Consider the following 20,585-nt stretch of genomic DNA (forward strand, 5'->3'; position numbering starts at 1 on the left):
AACTATCCCTTTAACGTGGAACACAGCACACTTGAGAAGTGTTGACCATTCATGCCTCTTTTTGAATAGTTCAATGTGAGCTTCTGTAAAGCTGCTAGTTGTCTGTGTTGTAACAGTAATGAACCTTGATCTCCGTCTCAAACTGCCATGGTGAGTCCTTGAATTTGAGGGAGTTGGGCCTGGAAAGTGCTTGATAAGTCATTGAATTTGAAGTTGAATAACATGTGGGGGTACCTGGTCTGTATGTAATAACATGTGGGGGTACCTGGTCTGTATGTGTGTTTATTATGTTTGAATTTGAAAGAGCAGAGCATCCCTTGCTGGCAGGGTTCAACATAACATCTGGCCCATTTGGCCAGTAGGTGAGTTTTACTGGCCTCTTGCATATTATCACTGGCCCGGCAGCAAAAAATAAATAAATCTATACTTTCCCCATTTAGATTTTTGGTTGTTTTCCTTTAGTTATCAACTTGCCCTTAATAAATTTTGACTGGCCACTGGTTGTGTTGAACCCTGGCTGGTAGTGATGCGCGGGCTACCCAGAAGAACCCACCGGGTCCGCCTCGCAGTCTCTAGGAAAATTAAATTTAGGAAAATATCGTGGGTGCAGGCAGGGCAGGCTCAGTATGTGACAAAGCAACATTATTAAACAACGTATTAAGGTCACACCGGTAGCATTTTATTTGTGCGATTAATTCGCACGTCAATATTTTTCGAACCTATATCAGTGAATGCAACGTGCAAACCAACGGCGAAGTTTTGCCGAGTGTTATTACGGTGTTTATTTTTCCGTGCCACGGATGATTTTTCAGAAATTTGCGTCCGACTTATCTGCTGCTGTGATTGACAGGTGGGTCACAATTTGCATCGCAATTTCGTGCTGTATATTCACATCGCTCTTGGAGTGTAAGGGCACGTTCCCACTAGGGCTGTGGCGATTCACTTATCTCCCGATTCGATACTATCACGATTCTTGGGTGCCGATTCGATTTATATTGCGATTCTTAAGTATTGCGATTCTACGATTATTGCGATTCGATATTACGATTTATTGCGATTTTTGTTTATTTTTTTCTTTTCTTTTTTCAGTTTGTTTGCTTTTTTACACTAGATTAGAACATGGGAAAAGTTGAATCATACACTAGAGACTGTATATTATATATCATGAGTAGGGCTGGGCGATATAGTTAAAAACAGGGGCGGACTGGGATCATAATTCAGGCCGGGCATTAGATACCAAGCAGGCCAGGGTGATATGGGCCGATGCGCGTGAAATTTGGGCCGTTTGAAGCCAGATTTGGGCCGTTTGAAGTCCAATTTTACAATGAGATGCACCCACTTTAACCCTGAAGTGTAATTATTACTTCAGACTAACTAATAAAGTAATAAACCCACTAGTAAACCAGTAGGCGGCGCCTGGTCTGCTGTTCAGTGAGTGGCCTGACTGCAAGCACCCAAATTTTTTTTTTTTTTTTTTTTTTTTTTTAATTTGCGATTATCGATTCTGGAATAAAAGATCGATCCAAAAAATCGTGACATTAAAAATCGCGATACTTAGGTGAATCGATTTTTCCCCCCACCCCTAGTTCACACCATTTAAAAAAGCCTGACCCGCGCATCACTACTGGCTGTTTTTGACCCACGCATCACTACTGGCTGGTCTTGACCCACGCATCACTACTGGCTGTTTTTGACCCACGCATCACTACTGGCTGGTCTTGACCCGCGCATCACTACTGGCTGGTCTTGACCATCGACTTAAAGATGGATGCCATTCCATGGTTCCATTAGTGAAGCCGCTGCATGTTAGATCGCCGCCCTGACGGCTGAATCCAGTATTAGGTCACAAGGCCCGCCTCCCCATGTTAGTGGATGGGAAAATTACAACCGAAATAATCACAGTATACGTCAGATAATTTTTTTCCAAAGGTGGTTTGTATCATTTTAGATAGTCATTATCATGCTAATGCCTGTGCAAGTGGTCATTTTTCTGATCAGTTTGTTTTTAAGTAGTTATTTGACATATAAAAAGGGTTAAAAATGGATGATTGACAGCTGTGGCAGCCAGTCTCAAGCCGTCATTGGCTGGACAGGCTCTTCACAGTATAGAACTAGCGTTGGTTTGACATAGACAGGACACAGTGCTGCTTTGTGCTTTCATCATGTAACGCTGCGATGATGTTGGGTCTGGGTGGCTCTGTGTGGACCCGGGGCAGAGGCTCTTAACACGGGTAGTGTCTCCCTGGAGGTCGGGGTGGCTGTGCTGGCTACCAGACATATCAATGGACCGCAATAAAAAGAACATCGTTTTGAGAAAGGCACGCGAGGAATTAACGTTGGTTGGGGACTGAAGTAAGTTCAGAAAATATGTGTTTTAGTAGTTACTCCAGCTACGTTAGCCACTTTCGCTAGTCGGCTGTTTTTCATTATTTATCGGCTTAATATTACTATAACTTAACAACCGATAACGATAGCTGGAATAACACAATAATATACACATATTTTCAGAACTTGCCAGGTTGTCAAACTGCCAGGAAATGTGTTTTATAAGATGGGGCCTAGTACGCAAGCACCAGCCATGAGCTAATCGCTAATCCGTTAGCGTCACATAAACAGAGGTTTTATTTCTGGTATTAAAGCAACAAACATTTTTATATGGATATCTCAGAGAAATGCTTTGGCTGTGGGGCTGTTCCTTCTTCACAAGCTCCTTTCTTAGCTGTTGTAAGGATATACGGTAAACAGACGAGACTAGGCAGCTAGGCTAACGTTACCACTGAGCTATATTAAATGGAACGTTACAAACGGTTACAGCAGGCTGCCCTACCCACACTATACCAGTAAACAACGTAGCGTAAAACGTCAAGGTTAGATTTGTAAAACCAACATTTACTCCAAAAGGAATTAAATCATAAAGTTAATCAAAATGCCACGGAAACATTGGCTAGCTTAATCAACACAGCAGTGGTCCGGGCTGAGAGCACAGCAGCCTGGAGGAGAAATCTCCGACAACCGAAATCAGATTTTCGTACAGGCGTCATTTTGATAAACTGATCTCATAGTGGGACTCTTCCTGGTTACTTTTGGCGAGACAAAAAATATTACAACTTAAAGTGTTATATTTACAGAGCTAGACTGTGTATAAATACACAACGCACTGTGCGCATTCTAGAAACAGCAGCTCTACATAAGAAAGTTCAGAGGGGCGGGGAGCCCACAGAGGTTCTAAATCAACGGAGCTACTGCGCAGACTCTGGTTCACTGATTTTCACAGGATTTTGGCTTCAATAGAGCATACAGGGAGGAGATAGGGACACTCTCTCCATTCATATATCTCAGTGGTCTTGACCCACGCATCACTACTGGCTGTTTTTGACCCACGCATCACTACTGGCTGGTCTTGACCCACGCATCACTACTGGCTGGTCTTGACCCGCGCATCACTACTGCCTGGTCTTGACCCGCGCATCACTACTGGCTGGTCTTGGTCTCTGTTGCCTGGGTGCCTGTGTTGTGCTGCTACGGTAGCTAATGTCAGGACTGTGAATAGCCTGCTCATCTGTTGTCTAAAGATCATGAACTCTTCTCTCCCTCTGACAGAAACCAGATGGTCTGATTTTTCCAGACAGGGCCACCCTCTATGTCACAGCCATCGAAGACAGGCAGTACAAGGACTACAAAATTCACTGTGAGTAGCCTTTCACCTCCAGGTGGGGGATCCCATATCAAGTCATATAGGGCCCCAATCACTGATACCGATACTTGTGTTGATGTTCAATGCGGCTTATGTACTTTCATGTGTGTCATGATTTATTAAGTGAATGCATCATCAAGAAGCTAAATCTGAATTAATTTACGTAGCACATTGGGAGAAAAAAGTGCTACACAGATAAATTAATGGAGCCTTTTCTTTTATCATCGCTATTGTTACTGTCCAAAAATATTCTGCCTGATTAATAGGGCTGGGACGGACCACGGATAATCCGTGACCCGTACGGATCAGCCCCCACGGTTCGGCACACGGTTCGGAACGTCTTGGTCCGCGGACCCCCCCCCCCCCCCCCCTTTCGTTTCATTTAACGTTTAACGTTAGTGTATGAGAACGCCTGCAGCGCAGCCAGACACAGACAGGCATCATCATGGCAAGCACAAGTGAGCTTCCTCATCCCTTCGCTGTAAAGTCTCTCTGAAGGCTGTGGCTAGTGGCTACTAAAGACAGCAAACTTATTTCAACACCTCTGAAAAAGCACAGGAATGCGAGCACAGGAATGCGAGCAGCATGTTGCGCGCTGCACAAGATAGCACGAGCCACAACACACACGCGCACACGTTTCACGAACACATTATCACCGGACGGTGAAATGTTGCCTTGGACGCATAACAACAAAACAACACATGGGGCCACCGAGTAGCATAACGTAGCATCAACGTTATGTTTCCAGACTCACCCGGTCTGGTCTGTACCCGTGTCATGTGACTACGTTAGCAAGCAACAGACAGGAAGTTAGGCGCAGTGCCACCTAAAACAGGAAGTTGGGTTGTTTTGCCTTCAGAGTAAAAGCATAAATTGTGTCATGAGAATTTTTTTTTTTTTGAGCTGTGCAGGGCAACAAATGGTTAGAGAAGTATAATAGTATTAAAAATTCAAATCGAAAATCTAATTTTGAGAGAAAAAATCTGATACAGCCTTTTTTTTTTTTTTTTGCTGATCCGAAAAATCCGTGATCCGTGGCTCAAAATCCGTCATCCGATCCGTGGGTTTTCTGATCCGTCCCAGCCCTACTGATTAATCTATAGTGTTTAATAGGGATGGACCTGATTAATCTATAGTGTTTAATAGGGATGGACCTGATTAATCTATAGTGTTTAGGATGGACAACGAATTTCACATTTCCGTCTGGCTGCTCTTCTCATCGTGACTTTTTCACTAATGGAATGTCGGGGGGGCTTTCTGGAGCTCAACGAGCAAAGTGACGAATGACAGCGCGTCAATGTGCGAGTCATGTCGGGCTGGTGGGGGGAGTGAGTCATGTCGGGCTGGTGGCGGGAGTGAGTCATGTCGGGCTGGTGGGGGGAGCGTTTAAAAAAAAAAAAAAAATCTCAGCTTTGACAGACAACTGAGAGCAGCTTTATCATTCGTTCAATATTTATGACAGGATCAATGTATCAAATGATGAGCCCTAAGTACCGCCCATTTCAAACCCTGCCTCAGCAAACTGTGAAAACAGCGAAAGGGCGATATTTAGGATTTGCGTTGAAACTAATGTCTCCAATTTTTTGGGGGCTTACAATTGTGCACATCACGGCCGGGACACACATCTTGCGTCTGCTGTGCGTCTGCGTGGCGTTACCTGTTGATTTTCATTTTGGCGCCCATGTTAACAGGTTACAGCAGCCACACCACCGGCATCAGACGCGCATCTCAGGCGCGTGTCTTGCGAGGCGTGAGACGCGCGTCATCTAGAGAATAGAAGCGACGCCTATTTTTTCTGCTTACCGCGCGCGTGTCTCTACACAAATAGACATTAAAATGATATTTTACAGGGGCAGCCTTAGCCAATCAAGGCTCGTTTTGATTTGAGACGGGAGGATGAGCTCACAGCTGCAGTTATCCTGCCCTCTGAAAACCACATACAGTACATAGGCTACAACGTGGCTTCGTTCCTCCCCACACACACACACACACACAAATCAATACTGCCTCGATTATGAAGTGAACCCAAGCGATCTTCAGTTAAAATCATCATTGTATTGTTTATAGCAAATTTAGTAAAAGCTCAACTCTATAGGAAGAGAGTTGGCAGACAGGCAGCAGCTGCAACGCCGCAGCCACGCTGCCTGTGTGGATGCTGCGGGCGTGCAGCCCCCACGCCACGCACTAGGTAGGTAGACGCAAGATGTGTGTCCCGGCCGTAAGACCCTAAATTACATAGAAGGTTTTTGTGGATTTTGGTTGCCAGGGTCTTTAAGAGTGGGCGGTATGAAATGAGTGGCTATACGTGATAGGGCTGTGAATCTTCACTGGCCTCACGATTCGATTACGATTCAGAGGGCTACGATTTGATTGCGATTATCGATGCATCTCGATGCATCTTCAATCGATATGATTTATTTTTTCTCACCGTGTGGCTACTTTTAAAATAAAAGTGCATTTGGAATTGCATTGTATTATGATCCAAATAAACAACTGCATGTACTTCCATTATATTTGATTCTATTATTATTATTATTTTTTTAATAAATCGAATTTTGATATTTGTGAATCGATACGGAATCGTGCACATCGATGCATCTTATAATCGATTATTTTCGACACCCCTAATATGTGAACAATATGGCATAAAGACACTACAGTCAGCTATACGTGAACAATATGGCAGAAAACACTACAGTCAAACAACGTGTGCCCCCGGACATCACACGGTTACTTAGCATTTTTTCTTCTTTGTTTTTTTAATGTTTTTTTCAACTCTGAATCAAATGTTTTATGGTCACGATTCTCTGGTAGGCTGGTTGGCTTGATTCAATATTTATTATTATTATATTCAATATTGTAGTGTGAGGAGAGGGGTTGTTTGACAGCATTTTGTGAATGTGTTTTGTATCAGGGTGGGAGAACGTTTATGGCTTTGACATGTCCTGCATCAAGGAGGTGGCAATCAAAGAGCCGCTAGTGGATGTGGTGGACCCCAAGCAGCTGGTCAGCAGTGCCTGCCTCATCAAGGTGGGTGGTTTGACTGGGAAACCAGCTGGTTATTTGATATAATTATGATGCGTTTAAGTTTTACATAAAATTAATTAGATGCAATAAATAAAATACATTTTGTTCAATGGCAAAAATGTTTGTTTGTATGTGTATATATATATATATATATATATATATATATTTTTTTTTGTGCCAGATTTTACAATAACACATAAAGGTCCACGATACTGTGAAACCGCGGTATTTTTGTCCAAGGTTATCATACCGTCAAAAACTCATAGCGCTGCATCCCTACTCGATACCGTAATCTACTGTAGCAAGAGAGAAAAGGAAAAACAATATGACACATGAAACATTACCAATCTAGCTGTTTTAGGGAAACAAATGTTACATGAGACCTTGATTATTTTTGAATTGCTAAATGTCAAGTTGCATGAAAATTGTTTCATGCAATTTGCAACCTGCAACGAGTTGCCTGAAAGTTTCAGTGTAACGTGACCATGTTAGTTGTTCAATTATTGTAATCTGTTAATAGTGACATTTTAAATTTAGAATGTCATACTCGGTCACGTTTTTATGTATACGCAGAGAAAATGTTTGGTCATGGAAATTTGGTTTAAAGTCATGGAAAATCATTGGTCAAAATGTGTATGAACCCTGATAATGTGTTGTTGTTGTTGTGTAGGAGGTAGACATCTACACAGTGAAGATAGATGACCTGTCCTTCACCTCACCCTTCTGCCTGCAAGTGAAGAGGAACGACTACATCCACGCTCTGGTCACCTACTTCAACATCGAGTTCACCCGCTGTCACAAGAGGACCGGCTTCTCCACCAGTACGCCTGGCTGCTTCCTCTACACACCTTGTCTAGACAAATACAGGACCATATTCTATATAGATATAGAGATAGATATATAGATATATGTTGTTAAATACAGGGCCATATTATATATAGATATAGATATATGCTGTTAAATACAGGGCCATATTAGATATAGAGATATAGATATATGCTGTTACTGGAGCTTCAGCATTGTATCTTATTGGAAAGCCTCTTCATTTCCCCACGCTTTTTACAACAGTGTCTCATTTGTAAGGGTCTTGCATTTGTGGGATGAGCAGCACAGCTGATTATATATGACAGCCATGATTAAATATGAAGACCAGTGTCTTAGACCTACTGTCGTTTCATATCACACAGTGCCTTAGGCCTACTGTAGTTTAATATCACACCAGTGCCTTAGGCCTACTGTAGTTTAATATCAGTGTCTTAGACCTACTGTAGTTTAATATCAGTGTCTTAGGCCTACTGTAGTTTAATATCACAGTGTCTTAGGCCTACTGTAGTTTAATATCACACCAGTGCCTTAGGCCTACTGTAGTTTAATATCACACCAGTGCCTTAGGCCTACTGTAGTTTAATATCAGTGTCTTAGACTTACTGTAGTTTAATATCACACCAGTGTCTTAGACCTACTGTAGTTTCATATCAGTGTCTTAGACCTACTGTAGTTTAATATCACACCAGTGTCTTAGGCCTACTGTAGTTTAATATCACACCAGTGTCTTAGGCCTACTGTAGTTTAATATCACACAGTGTCTTAGGCCTACTGTAGTTTAATATCACACAGTGTCTTAGGGCTACTGTAGTTTAATATCACACCAGTGTCTTAGGCCTACTGTAGTTTAATATCACACAGTGTCTTAGGCCTACTGTAGTTTAATATCACACCAGTGTCTTAGGCCTACTGTAGTTTCATATCAGTGTCTTAGACCTACTGTAGTTTCATATCAGTGTCTTAGACCTACTGTAGTTTCATATCAGTGTCTTAGGCCTACTGTAGTTTAATATCACACCAGTGTCTTAGGCCTACTGTAGTTTCATATCACAGTGTCTTAGGCCTACTGTAGTTTAATATCACACCAGTGTCTTAGGCCTACTGTAGTTTAATATCACACCAGTGCCTTAGGCCTACTGTAGTTTAATATCAGTGTCTTAGACCTACTGTAGTTTAATATCACACCAGTGTCTTAGGCCTACTGTAGTTTAATATCACACCAGTGCCTTAGGCCTACTGTAGTTTAATATCAGTGTCTTAGACCTACTGTAGTTTAATATCACACCAGTGTCTTAGGCCTACTGTAGTTTAATATCACACCAGTGTCTTAGACCTACTGTAGTTTAATATCAGTGTCTTAGACCTACTGTAGTTTCATATCACACAGTGCCTTAGGCCTACTGTAGTTTCATATCACACCAGTGTCTTAGGCCTACTGTAGTTTAATATCACACCAGTGCCTTAGGCCTACTGTAGTTTCATATCAGTGTCTTAGACCTACTGTAGTTTCATATCAGTGTCTTAGACCTACTGTAGTTTCATATCACACAGTGCCTTAGGCCTACTGTAGTTTAATATCACACCAGTGCCTTAGGCCTACTGTAGTTTAATATCAGTGTCTTAGACCTACTGTAGTTTAATATCACACCAGTGTCTTAGGCCTACTGTAGTTTAATATCACACCAGTGTCTTAGGCCTACTGTAGTTTCATATCAGTGTCTTAGACCTACTGTAGTTTCATATCAGTGTCTTAGACCTACTGTAGTTTCATATCACACCAGTAACTTCGCTCTAGCTTTAAAAATGATCCCGCTACAGCCTCTCAAACACAGTCATGTTGTCTGCAAGGAGTAGAAGAGGTTTTGAACTCTGCCAGTTGGACCCATCGTTTGGGAAACACGGTATTAAAAGTAGTGAACTTTTTTCTTCTCCAGGTCCTGAGTCTCCCTACACCCACTGGAAGCAGACGGTCTTCTACCTGGATGACTACCTGACTGTGAAGACTGGTGAAGAGATCTTCGGCACCATCAACATGAAGCCCAACGTCAAGAACAACGTAAGAGCACACCTGTCCTGGAACACCCTATGTTTGCAGTATGGCTGGACAATAATTCAATATTAAAAAAAAAGTCTTTAGTGGGATCATATATATGAAGATATTTTAATGTCATTGTGACACATTTCTACTGTCTACATTGATGAGAAACAAAGTTGACTTAAAAACTTATTAAGTGAAGGATAGCAGGAATATTTGTTGAAAATGTAATTTTTCTTTGACACCTAACATTACCATCTCGTTCAATAGAGAGGCAAAGTGAACGTCACATCCTGCTTCAGCACTGTACCAGACCAGAGATTTCCATCCGCCATTTATTTTCCCATAGACATTTCGTAAAATGTTCTGTTCAGCTAACGCTATAATCGGGAGAGACCAATAGAACATTTCACTCGGACGACCAAAAAAAAAAACATCGAAAAAATATTTTCTTTAAACCCATATTTTTTTTAACGTTTTGGTCCCAGTGAAATGTTATGTGATCTCTCCTGTTTCTAAATATATCTGAACCGTTTGGTTTGAACGCATTTTATAAGCATTTTACGAAATGTGCATGGGAAAATAAATGGCCGATGTACATCTCTGGTACAGTGGTGAACCAGGAAGTAGGCGGTCACTTTGCCTCTCTGTGGTGAACATTGATTTGATTAATATAATTTTGCATACATTAACCATATCTTGATATATATTGATATTGAGAAAAATCCTTATGATTATCATTTTATCGATTTCAACCATAATTTCCAGCCCTAGTTGGAAGCTTTTTCTCTGCTTGTGCTGATAAGAAATGGCACACAGGTGAATCCAGTCACCTATGTCCATGCTAGCTTTAGCTTGGTTTACCCTGTGGTTTAGCCTGTGACCATGCTAGGTTTAGCTTGGTTTACCCTGTGGTTTAGCCTGTGACCATGCTAGGTTTAGCTTGGTTTAGCCTGTGGTTTAGCCTGTGACCATGCTTGCTTTAGCTTGGTTTAGCCTGTGACCATGCTAGGTTTAGCTTGTTGCTGCTTTCTGACTGGTTGCTGTGTTTGGTTTTGCAGAGAGACCTGGACTTCACCGTAGACATCGACTTCAAGGGTCAGCTGTGTGAGGTGTCCAAAACCTCCGAGTACAGGATGCGCTAGGAGCCGGCCCTGTGTCTGTGTGTATATGTGTATCAGAGGAAGGCTCATGAGGTCTGAATGAGTCTGTGTTTTAAAGACTGGCTTTTGTCTAACGTTTGCTCTCCAGCTGTTGTTTTTCAAAGGTTTTTCCAAATCTTTAGGGCCAAAGTGAATTTGCCTCATTGTGATTTATTGTGCAATAGTCACTCAGAATGTGTTTTGTTCCACACGTGCCGATGTCCATATTTGGACTTTTCTTTGGACTTTTGCATGTCTCGATCCACATATACACACAAACCTGTCTGTACATAGTGTTACTGTCCAGTCACTTTGTGTCCTTCTTCCTCCTCTGTACCCCCTCTTTATAGTCATGGCTCTTAATGACGTGACCTAGCCGCCTGGATCCTGTCTTTTATTCTGATGATGTTGACGCCTCCCTGTGGCTTCTGGAGCCCCATCAGACAATAAGATTGTCTTCCGTTAGATGGAGAAAAGAACGTCGGCCATCAGTGGTGGTTTTTGTTTTTTGTTTTTTGAATTCCTTATGAGCAGTTAAAGGGACAGTGCCATTAGGCCCCCAACAGTTGAGTTGTGGCTGTAATGAAATGAGGAAAGTGGCTTTTGTTTTATTATTATTTCTGTAAGATTCAAAACCTTCACCCCCTCCACCTCTTATCAATTAGTATACACCCCATCTACAAGCAAGTTATCTCCATACACAGCCTTTTAGCGCCCTCAGCTGTCTGCCACATTGTGTGTTTTGGCTTTTATGAGATGTTTTTCACATCAGAACTCATTACAGCGACAACTGGGATGGCCTCCCAGTTCCCCTTTAAGAAAACCACAGCTCCCCTGGTGGCTTTTATTTGTAGTTGAGTCTAGTGTTCATCAGTGCTGCACCTGGAGAAAGAGATGGTTTTCTGGACCACAGCCATGTCACAAGTCCCTCCAGTTGTTCACGTGTCTCCAGGACTGCTTGGTATTGGCCCCGTCAGCCGGCCCTGCCAGTTTTCCATGAGTGTGTGTGTGGTGGGTTGAGAGTCTGTACACCTTGAAACCAATCTGTCTGAAGCGGAGTTAGTGCAGGGAGAGGGGAGACTGACCACATGTTTTCTTTCCCTTTTTTTTTTGTCTGCTTTTTTAATAAAACTATTAAACTGGAAACTCGATGCAGCTCTGCCTGGTTCATACATGCACTGGCAAGAAAGTGTTCCTTAGCTCTAGTATTTTCCTAGCCTGATATTCAGACTGAATTGGCAACTTGCTGCGGAGTGGGTGGGACTTGGAAGGTCTGGAGCCAGGCTAGTATTTTCCCAAAAGCTCTGAGGATTCTAACTGCCCTTTTTTCTTTTTGCATTACTTTCCTTCCTATATCCCTATGACATGTACAGTCACTCAGGGTTCATTAAGTCTGACATGTACAGTCACTCGGGGTTCATTAAGTCACCACTTGATTGAATACATTTAATTTATGCAAGATGAAAGTTAGTGTAATTTACACCAATGCAAAGGTCATAAAACTAGTTCACAAGGTGATTTGTCAATAATGGGATGCTCTGTCTACTTGGAACTCCTGATTTCAATGTTTTTTTTGTGACAAACTTCATTTGAATTTGAAACTTTCAACAAGACCAAAAATCCTATCACAGAAACGGCAATAGTATGACCAGACAAAAAAACGACAGGACAAAAAACAAGCACAACAAAAAGTACAGCACCATTGTGCACCGGTAGTCTTCAACACAGTCCAGGATGATGGTGTCCATAAGTGTCTACATCAACTCCCTCTGCGCCATTGCCATCCAGTTCTCGGCCTCGGGCACATGTCAGAGCAAACCTCAATACCAGCTTTTATATTTAATGAAACTGCAGAAATCTTTCCCACTTGTCATTGTACATAACCAATTTCAATGTTTTCGTGTGGTACACTCACATTTCTATATGTCGCTCGTTTAATTTCTATATGTCGCTAGTTTAAGATGTATTTCAGGCATGTCCAAAGTCCTGCCTTGGGCCCAATTGCGGCCTGTGGACAGATTTTAAGTGGCCCTCGGCTTGTCCCTCAAAATATACTATATGTGGCCCTCTACACAGTATTGGTTAATCAAGCAAGTTCAATTTGCATTTTTCCCTTCACCTAACGATGACAGCACTATCATACAGTTTGTACACCAAGTAGGAACAGCACAGGCAGAACTTATGTTTTCAGATGGTAAACAAAATCTTACATTTGTATGTGATTTATTTTATTTTTTTATAACCCATATGATGCGAGAAGCACCTGGCCCCACAGCATTTTCACATGATCTAACTAATCTGGCCCCCATTCAAAAAAGGTTTGGACACCCCTGATCTATTTGAAAGGGACCCGATACACAATACATAGACCTACTGATGACGGTGAACAAAGACAAGGCAAATGTCTCTTCTAGAATTGGATAAAGCTCTAATAAAATAAATAAAATGATAGATAAATGTTAAAATAGCTTCTCCAAGTGAAGAAACCTCATTCTTTTAATTAACTCTTAGTTTGCCTATTGAGCTTTAATAGAATGTGTATAGAGTGCCTGAGACCAATAAAGCATCTGATGGAGCCATGTGCATGTATGCACTCCTCCCCCTGCAGGGGTCTCTGTTTCACTACTTCTACTCTCACATCTCTTGAGTCCCACTCGTCTGTTCCTGGGGGTTGTTCAATCTGCAAAACGGTGTGCACCGCATGCTACGGTTTCCGGGTTGAACATCATGTTTCCTGCAAACGGTGTGCACGTGTGCAACGGCTTTGAGGTACGTTGTCTCTTGCTTGGTGGGCGTGTCAGAGGTGGTACCCAATCAGCAGTGACGTATATATTAACCCTGCCGTGAAACGCTATGCACAGACAACAGATGTATGCAACGCTTACACTTGCATCACACAAAGTGATGTTCAAAGCACCGCCGTTTCCATTCAAATAAATGGTTTGCTACATGTTGTCGGGGCTGAACTCAACCCTGGTCTGGCCTGCCTGATTAATGGGTGTAACGATAGCTGACTTCCATGCACTGGGAAAGTCCATGCTGTCATAGACATCTTTGGCTCTGGACATCTTAAGTGAGTCAATTATTTCTTGCACTTTAGATTCTGAGATCCCTTTTAAACAAAAGGTGGGAAGATCAGTATTAGCTGGTGTAGGATCAAGGTGACTATCAGGAAAACTCTGTGGAATCAGTGCAACTGAGTTTAAAAAGTAGTTTTTTGACGGCCTCTGCTATTTCCCGTGTGACAGTTCCCCCAGCTCCAGTTCCAGTGGCTTTTCTGACCTTGTATGATTCATCTGTATATTAGTTTCTTGAGCTGCTCCCATATCATCTATTTGGGATTGCCCCTACCCAGCAAACATTTTTCACGTATAACGACCGTCTTCTGCATGTCAAGCCACTACGTCGAGTCAGTGTCTAATTATATATGCGGAGGGGAAATCGTAGCAACGTCGATGACGTTACCTGCACTTCCGCTCCACGTAGATCCTCAAGTCTAGGAGCGTGACCCCATTGACCTTACATTCGTTTTTGCCCAACTTTCCAGAGCTATGAGGAACAGCTTGGACTGTGCTGAGAAAGAACTCTACCAATCAACATCATCAATGGTAAGTAGCAAATAGGGCTATGTTCTAAAAGATGTGAACTATGGGAAAGGACGTGAAAAAAGAAACAATCCGCACACCATAAGGAGCTCCCGTTTAGTTTTTTTTTATTTAGCACACAGCGTGACGTTTCGGGCCACACCGGCCCTTCCTCAAGACGCTTTCTGAAGTGGCAGAGAGACGCCGTCTTAAATACCCGTATCAATATACATGACAGATCACCAGGTGTTCAGCAATCAGTAAATTAGAAAAGTTAAAATAAAGATGTACACACATAAGAGACATAGGTTATTCTAGACACAAATGTATAGATTCTAACAGTATATATATACAGTGTAGACAAATAGGACAAAAATAATTATTATACATGCCACCCACTATGGGAAAGGAGTCTGTCTGTGGTACAACTCTGCTCAGTTAATAGCAGATACCAGCTGATCCAATTTAAAGTGGCTCACCGTCTTCACTACTCCAAGCATAAATTACACAAGATCTTCCCTTTTGTCTCACCGCTGTGTGTCAGGTGTCAGAGGGCACTCTATCACATGCCTTCTGGTTCTGCTCTTCACTAACGGGATTCTGGGCCAAAATATTTGACTGGTACTCTAAGGCCTACAAAATAACCCTGCAGCCAGAGGCAGAACTCGCCATCTTTGGCTGCTCGGAGTCCTCTCTGAACTTCCCTACAGCTGTGCAACAATCTCTGACACTGGGGACAACTGTTGCCAAAAGACTCATTCTGAAGGAATGGAAGTCATCCTCTTCACCTTCTTTCCAGGTGTGGCTGATGGACATGATCTCTGTTATACAGATGGAGAGACTCAGGTTCCTGAGAGCCAACTCGCTTAAAAAGTTCTCAACTATCTGCCAAAAACGGGTCCCAGATACTATCTGAGACATGTTTTTGGCTACTTTGACCAGGTTAAGAATGACTAGTGACTGAGGTTAGGGGTGATGGACAGCTTGTCCGGCTGGTTTCCCCTGGACCCTTTGTGTAGGATCCCATGCACAATATCTCTTACAAGCACATAAGCACCTTATGCAGCTGGAAGCACCATGTTACAATGCTAAATGTCAAAGATCTGTGCATTTTTTATTTTATTTTTGTTTTATCTCTCCTTTTTTCCTGTGTCTGAGCCTGTTTGTTTTTCTTGTATGTTTATTGTTTTATAAAAAAAAACATCAAATAAAAAGTTATTTTTTTTAAAGATGTGAACTATCCCTTTAATTAGCTGGCGGAACTCTAGACCGCTGTTTCAGACCTTTCCTGAGCGACTTATCCTGTCCTGTCCCCCTTTCCTCAGGTCACATCTATCTATCGATCTATCGATCTCCATAAAAGAGGCAAGTGGGCAATCTCTGTGGGCAATTGTGACATTACTGATGTTGTGATAGACATTGTGACATTGTGATGTCATCAGTGAGTGACGTCATCAGTGATGCAAAGTTGGGCAATTGTGCGCTGTGCATGCCAATAGAACAGGCGAGGCCACACAGCAGCCGAGCGTGAGCTGCAGGGCCAGCTCGGCGAGCCGCAGGGCGGGCGAGCCTAGGAATCCATACCTAGTTCTTTAAAGAGGCTCCGTAGATTTTCATAAAATTCATAAATTCAATAGAGTATGGCAAGAAGGAAAACTTCCAACTTCCAACAAGCCATATGACACGTCACAGCAACATCAGGTGACGTCTCTGAAAAAGATTACAGCAAGCAGGTATTGACAAAAAATACAACCTACTAGTCTTTTCATAATGAAGAATATTTGAGTTAAGAAGGAAAACTTGTTCAGAAGTGAGGTTGTTATTGTTCCAGTAAAGGAGCTCGGGAAGGACCGAACAGGCAATTACAGACCACTCACATGGGAAAACTGCTGGAGAATGAGAAGGCTAACATTACTTGGGATCAAATCGGTTTATCTCCGCATAAAGTGGATTTTTGGAAAGGAAGGAGAACAATGGACCCTGTATTATGTCTGGAATCTAAGTGAGGAAGGCTCAGATTAACAAAGTTAATTTATTTATATAGGCTAGCCCTTCATTGTAAGCATTTTTCAAAGGACTTTACATAGAGCTTAGCTAGACTTACCAAAGTACACAACAATCAGTCCCATCATGTTGCTAATGCAGCAAAGAAAAACACAGTGAAGCATAACAAAGCACAACATAGCATGTTGGAGAGGCCTACCTAACCTAAATAACCCTACCATAACAAAGCACAACATAGCATGTTGGAGAGGCCTACCTAACCTAAATAACCCTACCATAACAAAGCACAACATAGCATGTTGGAGAGGCCTACCTAACCTAAATAACCCTACCTAACCTAAATAACCCTACCTAGCATAACAAAGCACAACATAGCATGTTGGAGAGGCCTACCTAACCTAAATAACCCTACCTAGCACCACCAACCATAGACCCATAGTGCATACAAGGAAAACTTTATTATAAGACGGGGGGAATGCTAGAAACCTTGACGGGCCAAGTTAAAGAACTTAAAGTTAAAAAAACCTTAAAAGACTACTAATCCATCATATGAACACACTCCAGGTATGTACTTTGTTTATAAATGTATATACTCACCCGTCTCTCCCTGCACCCTGTGTAGTACCCTGTAGGTTATACTGTAGTTATACTCACCCGTCTCTCTCCCTGCACCCTGTGTAGTACCCTGTAGGTTATACTGTAGTTATACTCACCCGTCTCTCTCCCTGCACCCTGTATGTCAGGGATACTCAACTTGCTTGCTTGCTTGTTAGGGTTAACACTCCTGTCAGTGCCCCTGACCAAGGCACTGGCAAAAGAACTGGAGTTGGTCCCCGGGCGCTGCACTGCAGCTGCCTACTGCTCCTAGTTCTAGGAAGGTTCCTAGTAGAGGATGGGTCAAATGCAGAGGATGAATTTCCCCATGGGGATAAATAAAGGACAACTTAAACTTAAACTGGCTTTGCCCGGGGGCCACTTTCGTGAAATGATAGAAGGCCAGGGGCCAGTTAATAAACAAACAATATATATTTTTCTGTCGCGGATTGTAGGTTTTTGGGGTGTCAGCCGGAGTTTAGTCTGACAATGTTGTGCCCACCGGATAGTTAGTTAGGTTAAGTACATACATACAGTAAGTGCCTGGGTAGCGAGCAGACGGCGGTATTTGACAATTTAGCAGCTAAATCGTAGATTATTGAAAGATATTCCATATTCTAGACTGAAATGCTATAACAGAAGTGGAGTATTGGCCAGAATGACATGAACATTTGGACACTTATTCAGCAGGTATCTTGCATGTTGCGTTCAGGTGCACTGTATTTTATTTTATTTTATTTTTTCAATTCCATCGCGGGCCGCAAGTTGAGTATTATACTCTGTAGTACCCTGTAGGTTATACTCTGTAGTACCCTGTAGGTTATACTGTAGTTATACTCACCCGTCTCTCAACAGAATTCTAACATGCATACACAATACAAGACGCTCAGATCACCTTCACCCCCCATATTGTCACACTACCATAACCAATACGCTACATAGGAGCCATACTATATTGAATAATATGCTGTAACAGTTTAACTTTGGTTTAAATTCTGAGGTAAGAGACCTGGCATAAGCCCTCTGGGGTTTCTGTCTCTTACCTGCACAATGTTTGTTTTGCTATACTTGTATCTGTCTTTGTTTTGTTTTGCTGTGTGCAAATAAATAAAATAATAATAATAAATAAATAAAAGAGGGACCCCCCACTATAAGGCTGGGTCTACTGGGCGAGGGTGTATGATATTCGACAGACCCGAAACACCTTACGACCCCAGTTAACATCACTGATGACGCGTCCCAGCGCTGCGGTAGTATGTATTTTTTAACATAGAATTCTGGCTCCCCTGACCAGTGACACTTAGGAATAGACTAGGTGACAACCAGGTATAGATTGGTGACAAGCTGGAGAGACAGTTGACGGTCGGAGAGACGGCATCCGGTACGGGATGGGTTTAGCACCCCAGCCTGGCTCTCTTGTGAGGGAGAAATCCACAAACGCTACGGATTGGCCTCCTGAAAATCTGTGTATAGATCGGCGCGGCCTGGGGTCCTTCATGCTAGAGCGAGGTGCTCGGCGCAGGCGAATGACGTGCAGCGCACAGGCCTCCTTGAAGGCATCCTCTCTGCCTCTGGATGCCTTTGCCCCGGGAGGGTCTGGTGAGATGAAGGAGGAGCGCGGCCGGGAGTAAACCCACAGGGCCTGAGCCTCCATGCACCGAAGGGTCTTGCAATGCTGCGGTGTAGCACTAGCTCTATTGCAGTGGATTGGGCGTGATCAACCCTTCCGTGGGCAACGTTGCAGACAGAGTAGGAAGGCTGATCCGTGAGCGGCTGCTTCTGGGACGCGAGTCTGGGTCTTAATCGGCCTCGGCTGGGTCTACTGGGCGAGGGTGTATGATGTTCGACAGACCCGAAACACCTTACGACCCCAGTTAACATCACTGATGACGCGTCCCAGCGCATGCGGTAGTATGTCTTTTTTAACCGAGTGCAACAGGTAGGAGGTGACAGGTAGACAATGCATGCGATAGCTCCCAGGTCAAATCAATCAAATGAACTAGAAGTGCACTCCTGTGCAGACCACCACCAAGGCCAATAAATACTTCAGTCCGCTATGATATGCAAATTTTGTGAGTCAGATCGGAACCCTGACCCACCCGCATCCCCCCAGCCACTTCCCCCTACGACTCTACGATCTGCCTATCCCCTTTTCCCTAGCCCGCTTAATTGACCATGCCCCCTCCCACATACATCTAGCCACTCCCCCTACCCAGCCCTTGAACCCCGGCTCTATACGACCTGCCTGGCCCTAGCTATGGCCCCTTTTCTCTAGCCCTGCCCTCTTCCCTCACCACGCCCCCTCCCACCAGCCACTCCACCCTACCCACCCCTTGTACCCTGACTCTCTACCTCGTCTACGACCTTCCTATCCCTAGCTACGGACCCTATTCCCTAGCCCTGCCCCATTCCTGACCACGTCTCCTCCTGCCACCCACATCCCCCTACCCAGCTATGGCCCCCTTTCACTAGTCCCGCCCCTTCCTTGACCTGAATCGGATCAGATCCGCTACAACATTGAATGGGTTCTTCCTTGGCCCATGCTAGACCCATTCACCAAGTTTCATGAAAATCTGCCAAGTAGTTTTTCCATAATCCTGCTAACGGACAAACAGCACGAATGTGACATCGTCACGGCCGATACACACTTAGACACTTATTTCCAACATTGTCCCTGGTCTTAAAAAACAGGACATAAACACATGACATAAAATGCAGATCAATCAAGAATATAAAAACGAGAGATACAAGCATCAAAGTTCAGAAACTAAGTAGTCAAAAGGCTCCGAAGCTAAGGAAGGACATGCACAGCATGCTACTCCTCAGAGTCCATCCCTCACCCAAACAATTATCCATAGCAATATACAAATAATAATACATAAAAAACAGTCTTAATATCAGCCCAAGCTATAGGCTACACTACTCTAAGTTACTCAGCAACCATTTTTTCAGTTGGTTTTTGAACCCATTCAAGGACTGGGCAGATTTTATTACATTGGGAATTGTGTTCCATCCCTCCCGTTATAGAGGAATTTTACTTCTTCCTGCTTTGCTTCCAGATTAAGTAGAACTCTAGGTTCCAGAGGTCCTTTAAAGGGTTCCAGAGGTCCATGAGGGGTTCCAGAGGTTTTGAGGGCTTCCAGGGGTCCTTGAAGGAGGGTTATCTGCACCAGTAGCTCAGGCCAGAGCGGCCTTTAATCTGCCTGCCTGCCTGTCTGTCTGTCTGTCTGTCTCTCTGTCTGTCTGTCTCTCTGCCTGTCTGTCTGTCTGTCTGTCTATCTCTCTGTCTGTCTCTCTGCCTGTCTGTCTGTCTGTCTGTCTGTCTGTCTGTCTGTCTGCCTGCCTGCCTGCCTGCCTGCCTATCTATCTATCTATCTATCTATCTATCTATCTATCTATCTATCTATCTATCTATCTATCTATCTATCTGTCTATCTATCTATCTATCTATCTATCTATCTATCTATCTATCTATCTATCTATCTATCTATCTAGTCAATCAAGAAGAAGTAGTGAAAAAGAACGACGGGCCTGAACCATGACCTGGGCCAATCAGCGCTCAGTTTGGAGACAGTAGGCGGGACCCAGGCACCAGCTCGAGGAAAGCGTGCGCGTGCCCGAGTGCGTCGCGCGGTCCCGCTGCTGGTACTGGTGGTGTCACGAGCCCTGTCCAAGCCGCG

General features: G+C 43.3%; 1 protein-coding gene across 2 annotated transcripts in view; it reads left to right on the forward strand.

Annotated features, from left to right (window-relative positions):
• prmt1 (protein arginine methyltransferase 1) overlaps positions 1 to 11,836 on the forward strand; it is a 16,968-nt gene extending 5,132 nt beyond the window's left edge. For both annotated transcript variants that reach the window (XM_083650169.1, XM_083650168.1), the window contains exons 6-10: positions 3,601 to 3,688; positions 6,609 to 6,724; positions 7,392 to 7,542; positions 9,481 to 9,602; positions 10,643 to 11,836. In XM_083650169.1, the coding sequence (XP_083506295.1) occupies positions 3,601 to 3,688; positions 6,609 to 6,724; positions 7,392 to 7,542; positions 9,481 to 9,602; positions 10,643 to 10,726 (561 nt within the window). In that variant the 3' untranslated portion in view covers positions 10,727 to 11,836. The remainder of the gene's footprint in view (positions 1 to 3,600; positions 3,689 to 6,608; positions 6,725 to 7,391; positions 7,543 to 9,480; positions 9,603 to 10,642) is intronic.
• Positions 11,837 to 20,585: the final 8,749 nt, after the last annotated feature.

This window comes from Poromitra crassiceps (genome assembly GCF_964638095.1).
Source record: "Poromitra crassiceps genome assembly, chromosome: 13".
NCBI classification, from domain to species: Eukaryota; Metazoa; Chordata; class Actinopteri; order Beryciformes; family Melamphaidae; genus Poromitra; species Poromitra crassiceps.